Genomic DNA, 11,013 nt, shown 5'->3' on the forward strand with positions numbered 1-11,013 from the left:
GAGTGAAGCTCTCATTTCATAAACAATCTTTGAGTACAGACACCGTCCTGCAGAGAGCACACAACAGTACGTTTTTGGTCTAGCATCACTTCACAAAACGTTTGCATTAAGACAATAAGACTGGCTGGTCCATTATAAAGGTCAGTCCACCTTAAATGAGCAGTGGGTGATCAGCAGGTGAAAGGCAGGACACAGGAACCTGGTCCTGAGGAGATGTAATGATTATTAAACAAGAAATAGTCGAGTCAAGGCGTCAAATAAATGAACATTTGTGATTATTAGCGGTTGCAGGTGGGTAAAATCAGGCTTAGGGAGTAACGTATTATATGTAACGGTTTTAGGTCATCAGGATACAAAATAGGCAAATGTATTCCCTTTAGGGCTGCACGATATTGGAAAAAACTGATATTGCGATATGAAAAAATACAGGAATTGAAGAAAAGACAGGTTTTTTTTGTCCGCAAACCATCCTTTCTTGAACTTTAATGCTATACAATTGGTATTTTTTTAACAATATTCAACCCGGATGAAGGATTTTAGTCACGGACTTCTGGATCTTAAGTTATCAGAGCAACAAGCTGAGCTAGCTCGGTTATCCTGCTGTGATCTGATCAAGAATGATTGTGATTGCTGGTTTGCTGTGCATGCAGAGCCTGCATGTCACTCACTCAAGTACCCCTGACATGAGAGCCGCGCGTGTTTTCCTTTTGTAGCAAGCAGCAAAATAATTGTAACATGACATGTTTTGAGTTAAATTGCCTACTTATTATTGCACTTCCAAAAAAAAAAAAAACTTCCAGCGATTTGAATATCGCACATGTGCATAACGCGGTTATCGTCAAGACATGATATATTGTGCAGCCCTACTTCCCTTACAGTCACAGAAGCAAAAACAATAAACAATCAGATAACAGGTACATTTATGTAAAACAGGGCTCATTAACAGGATATCAATGATACAAAACATTTAGAAATAAAGAATACATTAAATCATCCTATATCTCTATATGGAAAGTTGGAGCCCTCAATCCAACATAAAATGGTGAACGTATAACTCAGAAAATCAGTATGACAAAAACATTAAACATATTGTCAATGTTAATTCAGTCAGACAGATTTTTCTCATGTGTGAACTGTCATAAGACTTATTCATTGTCCTCTCCATCAGCTTCTTTTTCCATGTGTTCAACTGAGCTGCTGATTGGAGGCTCTGCCTCTCTGTTATCCTCAGTTTGAATTTCATTAAGCTGTGAGGACTGACGACCAACACACTTGTGTCTTTTGAAATAACCATGCCATTTAAATCTTTTGTCACAAACATTGCAGCTGTATATTTCCTCTCCTGTGTGGACTCTCATGTGTGTCTTTAAACCTCTACTCTGTGAAAAAGCTTTCTTACAGACTGAGCATCTGTATGGTTTATCTCCTGTGTGGACTCTCATGTGTGTCTTTAAACCTCCACTCTGTGAAAAAGGTTTCTTACAGACTGAGCATCTGTATGGTTTCTCTCCTGTGTGGATTCTCATGTGTTCCTTTAAACCTCCACTCTGTGTAAAAGGTTTCTTACAGACTGAGCATCTGTATGGTTTCTCTCTTGTGTGGATTCTGATGTGTTTTTTAAAACTGTCACTAAATGCAAAAGATTTGGTACAAAATGAGCAGCTAAAGGGTTTCTCTCCTGTGTGAATTTTCGTGTGTTCTTTTAAACTTCCACTCTGTGAAAAATATTTCTTACAGACTGAGCATCCGTATGGTTTCTCTCCTGTGTGGATTCTCATGTGTTTTTTTAAACTTTGACTCAATGCAAAAGATTTGGTACAAACTGAGCAGCTAAAGGGTTTCTCTCCTGTGTGGATTCTCATGTGTCGCTGAATATTACTTCTATATGTAAAAGATTTCGTACACACGGTGCAGCCAAATTGTTTCTTTACAGCACTACGGCTTGAATCACTGACCGATTCTTGTCTATTTTTCAGTGATTTTGAGCCTGACGCAGGTTCTCTGGTCTCCTTCCAATCAGCACTGTGTTCAGTGTCAGGTTCAGAAGTGTCTCCAGTGTCATCCTCAGTCTTTGGTTGTAAACTGCTTTCTGGATCTGAGTTATTAGCTGGTTCTGGTCCTCGACAATCATCTCCATCAGCTTCTGTTTCCATGTGTTCAGTTTGTCTTTGATGAGGCTGTGAGGACTGAGATTTCTCTTTATCACCTTCACTCTTCACAGGGTCAGGAGTGAAAGTGGACTTGGTGATATCAGCCTCCTCCAGCTCCTGAAGCTGCTCTCCCTCCTGACTGATCCTGAGTTCCTCCTGTTCCTGCTTAATGTGTGGGGGGGGCTCTGGGTCCTCCTGTTCCAGACTGGTGCTCCACTCTTGGTGGTCAGGGAGAAGCTCTTCTTTAACCACCACCAGCAGCTGGACATCTGCAGGAAACAGTCAGTAATAACTGTTAAGTGTTATCATTTAAAAATCTAATCTCCATTACAATGGGAGACATTTTGCAGCCCTAATTAATGCCTTTGTTTTTATACTTTCATATTATCTTTCTTAGTCCCACCCGTTGTGTATTTTTGTTTTCTCAATTCACCTTCTGTAGCCCAGCCCCTTTCCACTTCCAGTTTAGCACTAGTTGCAATGCAAACAAGGAATTGTATTTGGCATCGTTCACAGATACACTACGCCTATAGAGTGAAAATACTCTGTTACAAATGAAAATCTTGCATTCAAACCTTATTTTAGTAAAAGTACGCAAGTATTAACAGAAAAATGTACAGCACCTTCTCATGTAAAAGTAATGATACTGCAATAACATTTCCGCGGGGGCAAAACGTAACATCTTGCAAGAAACAGCGTCTGAGGGCTTCTCAACATTTAAAGGTCCCATGTCATGCTTTTCTGGTTATTACCCGTCCCCTTGTGTGTTATGTAGCTTTTTATGCATGTAAACGGTCTGCAGAGTCACAAACCCTCAAAGTAAACCCTGTAGCGCGTAAAACTCTAACACAGAAAAGGCCTGTCTATGCTGCCCCAGAACGCCTCGTTGAAGATTTCTCTTTTTCTTCCTGGTACCAAGTGACGTAACAACGACCCAAATGGACCCATTGATCCAAATGTACCAATCCGGAGCCATTACATTACGTCCGCGGAGCCATTACGGTAAGTCCGCGGTTTGGTCCAAATTGACCAATCGGCGGACTTCATCACACACACACTCAATCTTTTCGCAGCTCCGCGGATTTCTCAGCCTGAGACGGCGGGACGCGGCGAGGCTGTGAGTGAGCAGCAGAGAGCCTCACAACGTCCCGCCACCACGGCACTCTCTAAAAGAAAAAGGTAAAATGTCACTTGTTTTGCATCAATCTTGATACAGGGTACTTATATGTTATAGTTTGGATTCCGAAAGCTTTTAGTCTCCGATCCCATCATTCAAGGATGGTTTTCACTATAAGTGATGTTTTTTTTTTGGACGGACACAATCATTGACATTTTTTTTTTTACAATAGGCGCATTCACACCGCAGTACTTTTCCCACAAAGGTTAATGAGAACTAAGTACAGATCACGTTCACACCGGAATAAGTTCCTGGGGAAGGGTTAGGCAAATGAAGCCGCTGACGTCACTTCTTCTTCTGCTTTGGGTTTACTGGCAGGCCGCAAACAACTTCACGGCGTATACTGCCACCCGAAGTCCCCGGCCGGAAGTCCCCGGAGTTGGGGACTGGCTTCAGTAGAAGCTGCTGGGACACCCAACCAATCAGACATAGGAACCTTTTTCTCCCACGAAAGTACCTGCTCTCTAGCAGGGACGGAAAAGGGGGTAGAAAAGGTTCTGATTAACTAATTTTAGTTCTGACACTTTTTGGTGTGAACGCGACATTTCGGAACTATATCGGAACTAAAGCGGGAAAGGTACTGCGGTATGAATGCGCCATATGTTCAATCTGAATTTACTAAAAACAAATTCTATATTGATTCTGACTTTTCTACATCCAACTCACAAGTTTATCATTGCTTTGAGAAAAAAGATTATTAATTTACCCCTTTTAGAAGCAGTGTTGGGACTAGTGTTGGGGTTACTGTAAAGCCGTTATTAGTACTCTAACGCATTACTTTTTAAATTCAGTAACTCAGTTACCGTTACTACATGGTGCGTTACTCCGTTAGTTTTTTTTATATAGTCAACAGCCAGGCGAACAGAGATGAGAACTGTACTTAAGTACAGTACTTGAGTAAATGTACTTAGATACTTCCTGTGTCACATGCGGAGACGGGCTGTGGGCGTGTTTGTGTTGTTTACTAACAAGACTATCATGGCGGCGGCGGAGCTCAAGTCTAGTTTCTCGACCTGGAGATATTCTCACTATTTCACTTTTGTCGAGCACAAAGAAAAGAACGTTTTAGTTCAATGTAAGTTGTGTCTTGGCGGGTCAAAGATCGTATCTACTGCCCAAACCAGTCATTCAAATCTCTTAAAACATCTGCAAAAACAACATGCTGGGACGAAGCTAGTAGCCTAGCTAAGACCACAGAGACTCAGCCGACGCTACTCCACCTCCACCTAAGCAACAGCGGCTGGATTTTAACCAAGGGACTGCTAGCCAGGGAAAAGTCGATAAAGCCATTGCACGGTATGTTGTAGAACACATGCAGGCTATTGCTACAGTGGAGTCACCCGCTTTCAGGGAGCTAGTTAGCATGATACCATGTCCGGGCGGCACACGGCATATGGGACGGAAAAATTAACTTTTTTTTTTTTCCTCAGTGTCCCACAACTGTCCCGAATTCTACTTTGTATTGTCCCGGATATAACCAGCAGTGTCCCAAATTTAAATTTGTATCGTCGCCCCCCCCAATTATGCAGAATACATATAATTTGATACTTTTTTGTCACTTAATCATCACACCATAGACTCTGGTCCACCATGTAAGTTTAATATACTTGTTCTTTTAAACATATGAATATTAGTCTGATCTGTTGCCTCTCCTAGAGTAGAAGGGAAGAGAGTTGTTTTAAGACATGTCTTTCTATTGTTTCTCAATATCCAGACTAATTTATCATTGTCATGTCAACATAGAATAATTCTGATTTGTATTTTTCAATTCAATATGGTATGGCTGTATGGTCTCTGTGTTTTATGATCGGAACCCTCCATCTGGCAATAAAAGTGGTATGAATGATAATAAAAAAACAGAAGTTCCATAATACAGTTTAATACATGTATCGGTTTTCAGTTCTAATTACAAGTTATCCTCACAAGTCAGTAGTACTATAGGAATATAAATTGATCTTCTATCTTCATTCATGAGGCTTGCATCAGGGGGCTGTTTATTCAACCACCTCAGCATTTCTTTCTACTTTTTTTAACTGTCGTGACCGTTGCATTGGCGCGAGTCTAGCAGCAGTCAGCAGCAGAGTGGATGACGTAGAATGCATTCTATGATTTGACAGCCCAATGACTTTGCAAATAACACCCATTTTGAAGTTTACTTTTAATTTTTTTTTCACTGTCCCGAAATAGTCCCAGACAAAATAGATTTGTGTCCCAGTAGGAATTTTTATGGTCCCCGAGACATCGGGACATCGTTAATTGCGAGCCCTAACTACCTGGAGAAAGAATATACAAAAATGGAAAGCCAGCTAATATCGATGCAATCCAGATTGCATATAATGCATGTCAAGTTGATCAACAGATTGTATTATTCTCCAATGCAATAACAGTACTGAAATAAATGGGAGCCCTTTTTATAACTAACTAAAACGTTACTTTTCACAGTAACGCATTACTTTTTGGTGTAAGTAACTAGTAAAGTAACTGAGTTACTTTTGAAATGAAGTAACTAGTAATGGTAACTAGTTACTGGTTTTCAGTAACTAGCACAACACTGTTTAGAAGTGAAGTTATGGTAATTTGCTCTGGGAATGTCATTTTCGAGCCTGAGACCTGGGAAACAGGCTTGGGGCTTAACCGGTTAAAGGAGATCCATTACAGTACCTTTCATTCATCAGAATGTTCGAAAAATACAATAGAAGATACAACTGACAATTACAAAGACAGGCTGTTCTTTCTAGAGCAGTATACACAAGGCCAAGCTTAAGACTTGGTAAAAAGTTGCCAATACATGGATTAAAAAAATGGCAAGACTGCTCCAAGAGAACTATGGACATCAACTCTCGCAGCAGCTTGTTTGGACAAAATGTTGAACTGGAATGCCATCAAGAGTGAAGATAGAAAAGCACTGCATTCTTATGCTATCTTTCTTCGTGGATGTTGCAACACAATGGAAGATGTTGAGTTTTTGGATTAAATTAATAGCACATCAAACATGAGATATGTGATCAGGAAACTCCAATTTAAACTTAGGGAAAAGTGGAGAACAACTGCATATGCATACTATGAACACAATAAGACAAGAGCAAAGCTTCCAATTTTGGTCGACTTACTTGAAAAGCATGAACGCATTGCATCAGACCTCATGAGAGAAACAAGGCCTGGGCAAAGGCTAGGAAATCAGGCTCAGAGGTAGAATGGCTGCATTTTAGGCAGCTAAGAAATAGCTTCATTTCACATGTCAAAAGTGCTAAATCAAAGTACTATCTGTCAGTAACCACAAAGAATCGGAATAATCCTGGAAAATGTTGGAAAGCCATTAAATCGTTATCCACCGGCGATATCCGTAATGAGCTACCTCCGTGTATTAACACAGCATCTGGCACTATATCGGACAGGGCTACTATGCTAAATTGCTTTAATGAGCATTTTGTGTCCTGTGGTTCTCCATTTGATTCTGTCACTAACTCTGCTTCTGTGAACACTATAGTATGTGACTCTGAAAACGTGTGTTGGAAAACCCTTTTAGTTTTACCCCTTTTACTGTTGATGTTGTTCGTGAAGCTTTAACCAAGTTAGATCCTAAGAAACCGGCTGGCCCGGACAACGTAGAACCTTTCTTTTTAAAGATAGCTGCAGATTGTATTGTATTTTGTGCAGGAGAACACACCTCTGAGACATTAACATGAACAAAACATCTCACAATGAAAAGATTGACTGCTTAAAAGCACAAGGAATTTGCTTTGGCTGTCTAACGAAAGGACATCTAAGCAAAGACTGTCAGAAAATAATTAAATGTGAAGTTTGTTCAATGAAACATCCAACAATATTGCACATCTACAAGAAAAGGATTGAACAAAAAGACAACTCTGATAAATTCACCCAAGCAGCTTCTGTAAGTAGTGCATTAGTCTCTTTAAATGGCAGAAACCACACTGGGGCCGGTGATCAACAAACCCTACCAATTATCCCAGTTCAAATAAAGTTGTCAAACTCGAAACAGACTGTGCAGACTTATGCATTTATGGATCAGGGAAGCACTGCACGTTTTTGTACTCAAGCCCTTCAACAAGATTTGCATGCCAAGGCACAGAGAACAACAATTGTCTTCAAAACAATGGGTAAGGAGAAAATGATTGACGCTTCCTTTGTCAAAGGTCTTGAAGTGAGTTGCATCGAAGGCAATGATTTTTATCAGCTGCCTAAAGTATAGACACAAGAGGAAATTCCTGCTGAAAAAGAGCACATTCCCACTCAAGAGACCATACATAAATGGAAATATCTAATAGAAATTAAGTTGCCTGAATTGGATTGTGAAATTGAGTTGCTTATAAGAAAAAAATGCAACAAAGCTAATGGAGCCGTGGAAAATAATAAACAGTCAAAATGGAGGACCATTTGCTGTTAACCTGTTAAGCTCCAAGCCTGTTTTTCAGGCCTCAGGCTCGAAAATGACATTCCCAGAACAAATTACCATAACTTCACTTCTAAAAAGGGGTAAATTAATAATCTTTTTTCTCAAAGCAATGATAAACCTGTGAGTTGGATGTAGAAAAGTCAGAATCAATATAGAATTGTTTCATTTTAAAGTAAATTCAGATTGAACATAGTAAAAAAAAATCTAAATTATAGTGTCCATCCAAAAGAAAAACATGACTTATTACTTGGTGAAAACCACCCTTGAATGATGGAATAGTAGACTAAAAGCTTTTCTAAACCTCTCTAAAAAGGTCAAATTTCACTTGTTTTGCATCAATCTTGATACAGGGTACTTATATGTTATAGTTTGGATTCCTAAAGCTTTTAGTCTACTAACCCATTATTCAAGGGTGGTTTTCACTATAAGTAATGTTTTTTTTTAGGCGGACATTAGAATTTACATGTTTTTACTATGTTCCATCTGAATTTACTTTAAAATAAAAACATCTATATTGATTCTGACACTTCTACATCCAACTCACAGATGTAACCTTGCTTTGATAACAATTATTCATATAAACCTTTTAGAAGTGAAGTTATAGTCATTTGTTCTGGGAATGTCATTTTCGAACCTGAAACCTGAAAAACAGGCTCGGGGTTTAACAGGTTAAAGTGTTAATTAAGAGTAGGAACAGACCTGCTCTGTGTATCCGAAGCTGAGGCTGTAAAACAGCGTCCAGTAGTTTCTGGAGTCTCTCGTTCTCCTCTTTGGAACGAGACAGCTCCTCTTCGTTCTCTGCTATCGTTTTTTCAAACAGAGCAAATATATCTTCAGCAGCAGCAGTGAGTCGCTGCTTCTTCAACGACAGCAGCATTTGGACTTTACTCATGTTTACTAGATCACCTTTTCCTGCAAACTCCGTTAAACACACCGTTTTTCTCTCGATCAAACTCTCAATCCGACTAGTGTTGCTAACGTGTTTCCAGCTAGCATGCAAAGCTAGCTCCTACAGTCCGAGGTAAACGCTCCAGAGAAAAGAGCACAGAGTCCATTCGGAGGTTTATCCAGACACACAGATGATGGATCAGTAGTGCTGGAGCTTGATGATTGTCTCACTTTTAAACTTCATGTCAATAACCTGCTTAAAAAGCTGAGGGTTAGGCTAGGTTTCTTCTACAGGAACAAGTCCTGTTTCTCGCTTGAGGCCAGGAAAAGGCTAGTTACTGTGACCTTTTTACCTGTGCTGGACTATGGTGATTTGATGTATATGAATGCACCTGCCAATTGCCTGGTCAAATTAGATGCTGCGTATCACAGCGCACTGAGATTTGTGACAAACTGTAAAGCATTAACCCATCACTGTACCCTGTATGCAAGGGCTGGTTTGCTTTCACTAACTGTACGGAGGCTCAGTCACTGGTACATTTTTATATACAAAGCCATTTTAGGGAAACTTCCATCTTATATCTGCTCCCTGATCTCACGGAAAATTGTAAGTGGCTACTGCCTGAGATCGAATGCTGTGGTTTTATTAAATGTGCCAACTGCTAGGACTGTCTTAGGGAAGACAGCTTTTAGATGCGCAGCTCCTCTGTCTTGAAATAGTCTGCAAATTAAATGGAAACCGAACAATCTGGTGCCACTAAATGTTTTTAAAGCTCGGTTGGATGCTAGTCAATCGGAATCTATTGGTACCTGTTTATTGGTACCTGTTCTATTTATGTTTTTATGTTTCATGTGGAACTACTTGAGCAGGTCTCCCTTGAAAAAGAGATCAATTATCTCAATGGGATTTATCTGTATAAATAAAGGTTTGAAATGAAATGATGTTTGGAGACATACAGGATGTCATGCCAAAAAGGGATATTAAAGTGTACAAATCACCCAGCAATAAGCCTGCTCATGGTTATAAGGGAAGTAGTTGTGTTACTGTGCCCAAGAGTGAGGAGCAAAAACCTTTCCAAAACATCAAATCAGACCATAAAGACATTACTGTTCATTAGTGCTTTGTATTTTGTGCAGGAGAACACACCTCTGAGACATTAACATGAACAAAACATCTCACAATGAAAAGATTGACTGCTTAAAAGCACAAGGAATTTGCTTTGGCTGTCTAACGAAAGGACATCTAAGCAAAGACTGTCAGAAAATAATTAAATGTGAAGTTTGTTCAATGAAACATCCAACAATATTGCACATCTACAAGAAAAGGATTGAACAAAAAGACAACTCTGATAAATTCACCCAAGCAGCTTCTGTAAGTAGTGCATTAGTCTCTTTAAATGGCAGAAACCACACTGGGGCCGGTGATCAACAAACCCTACCAATTATCCCAGTTCAAATAAAGTTGTCAAACTCGAAACAGACTGTGCAGACTTATGCATTTATGGATCAGGGAAGCACTGCACGTTTTTGTACTCAAGCCCTTCAACAAGATTTGCATGCCAAGGCACAGAGAACAACAATTGTCTTCAAAACAATGGGTAAGGAGAAAATGATTGACGCTTCCTTTGTCAAAGGTCTTGAAGTGAGTTGCATCGAAGGCAATGATTTTTATCAGCTGCCTAAAGTATACACACAAGAGGAAATTCCTGCTGAAAAAGAGCACATTCCCACTCAAGAGACCATACATAAATGGAAATATCTAATAGAAATTAAGTTGCCTGAATTGGATTGTGAAATTGAGTTGCTTATAAGAAAAAAATGCAACAAAGCTAATGGAGCCGTGGAAAATAATAAACAGTCAAAATGGAGGACCATTTGCTGTTAACCTGTTAAGCTCCAAGCCTGTTTTTCAGGCCTCAGGCTCGAAAATGACATTCCCAGAACAAATTACCATAACTTCACTTCTAAAAAGGGGTAAATTAATAATCTTTTTTCTCAAAGCAATGATAAACCTGTGAGTTGGATGTAGAAAAGTCAGAATCAATATAGAATTGTTTCATTTTAAAGTAAATTCAGATTGAACATAGTAAAAAAAATCTAAATTATAGTGTCCATCCAAAAGAAAAACATGACTTATTACTTAGTGAAAACCACCCTTGAATGATGGAATAGTAGACTAAAAGCTTTTCTAAACCTCTCTAAAAAGGTCAAATTTCACTTGTTTTGCATCAATCTTGATACAGGGTACTTATATGTTATAGTTTGGATTCCTAAAGCTTTTAGTCTACTAACCCATTATTCAAGGGTGGTTTTCACTATAAGTAATGTTTTTTTTTAGGCGGACATTAGAATTTACATGTTTTTACTATGTTCCATCTGAATTT

At 39.2% G+C, this 11,013-nt stretch overlaps 1 protein-coding gene across 1 annotated transcript; it reads right to left on the minus strand.

The window, feature by feature from the left end:
* Positions 1-903: 903 nt before the first annotated feature.
* On the minus strand, positions 904-8,823 carry LOC117553120 (zinc finger protein OZF-like). Its single transcript, XM_034226919.1, has 2 exons — positions 8,441-8,823; positions 904-2,419 (listed from the first exon to the last, which is right to left on the minus strand). Exons 1-2 carry the CDS (start codon positions 8,631-8,633, stop codon positions 1,146-1,148), a joined length of 1,467 nt encoding a protein of 488 aa, XP_034082810.1. The 5' UTR covers positions 8,634-8,823; the 3' UTR covers positions 904-1,145.
* Between the last annotated feature and the right edge of the window lie 2,190 nt (positions 8,824-11,013).

The sequence above is a fragment of the Gymnodraco acuticeps genome, unplaced genomic scaffold (genome assembly GCF_902827175.1).
Source record: "Gymnodraco acuticeps unplaced genomic scaffold, fGymAcu1.1, whole genome shotgun sequence".
NCBI classification, from domain to species: domain Eukaryota; kingdom Metazoa; phylum Chordata; class Actinopteri; order Perciformes; family Bathydraconidae; genus Gymnodraco; species Gymnodraco acuticeps.

Coding starts and splice junctions, on each gene's coding strand:
- LOC117553120 (XM_034226919.1), bottom strand. CDS start 8,633: ATGAGTAAAGTCCAAATGCTGCTGTCGTTGAAGAAGCAGCGACTCACT. Junction 2,420..8,440: donor GCTTCGGATACACAGAGCAG/GTCTGTTCCTAC, acceptor TGTTTCCTGCAG/ATGTCCAGCTGCTGGTGGTG.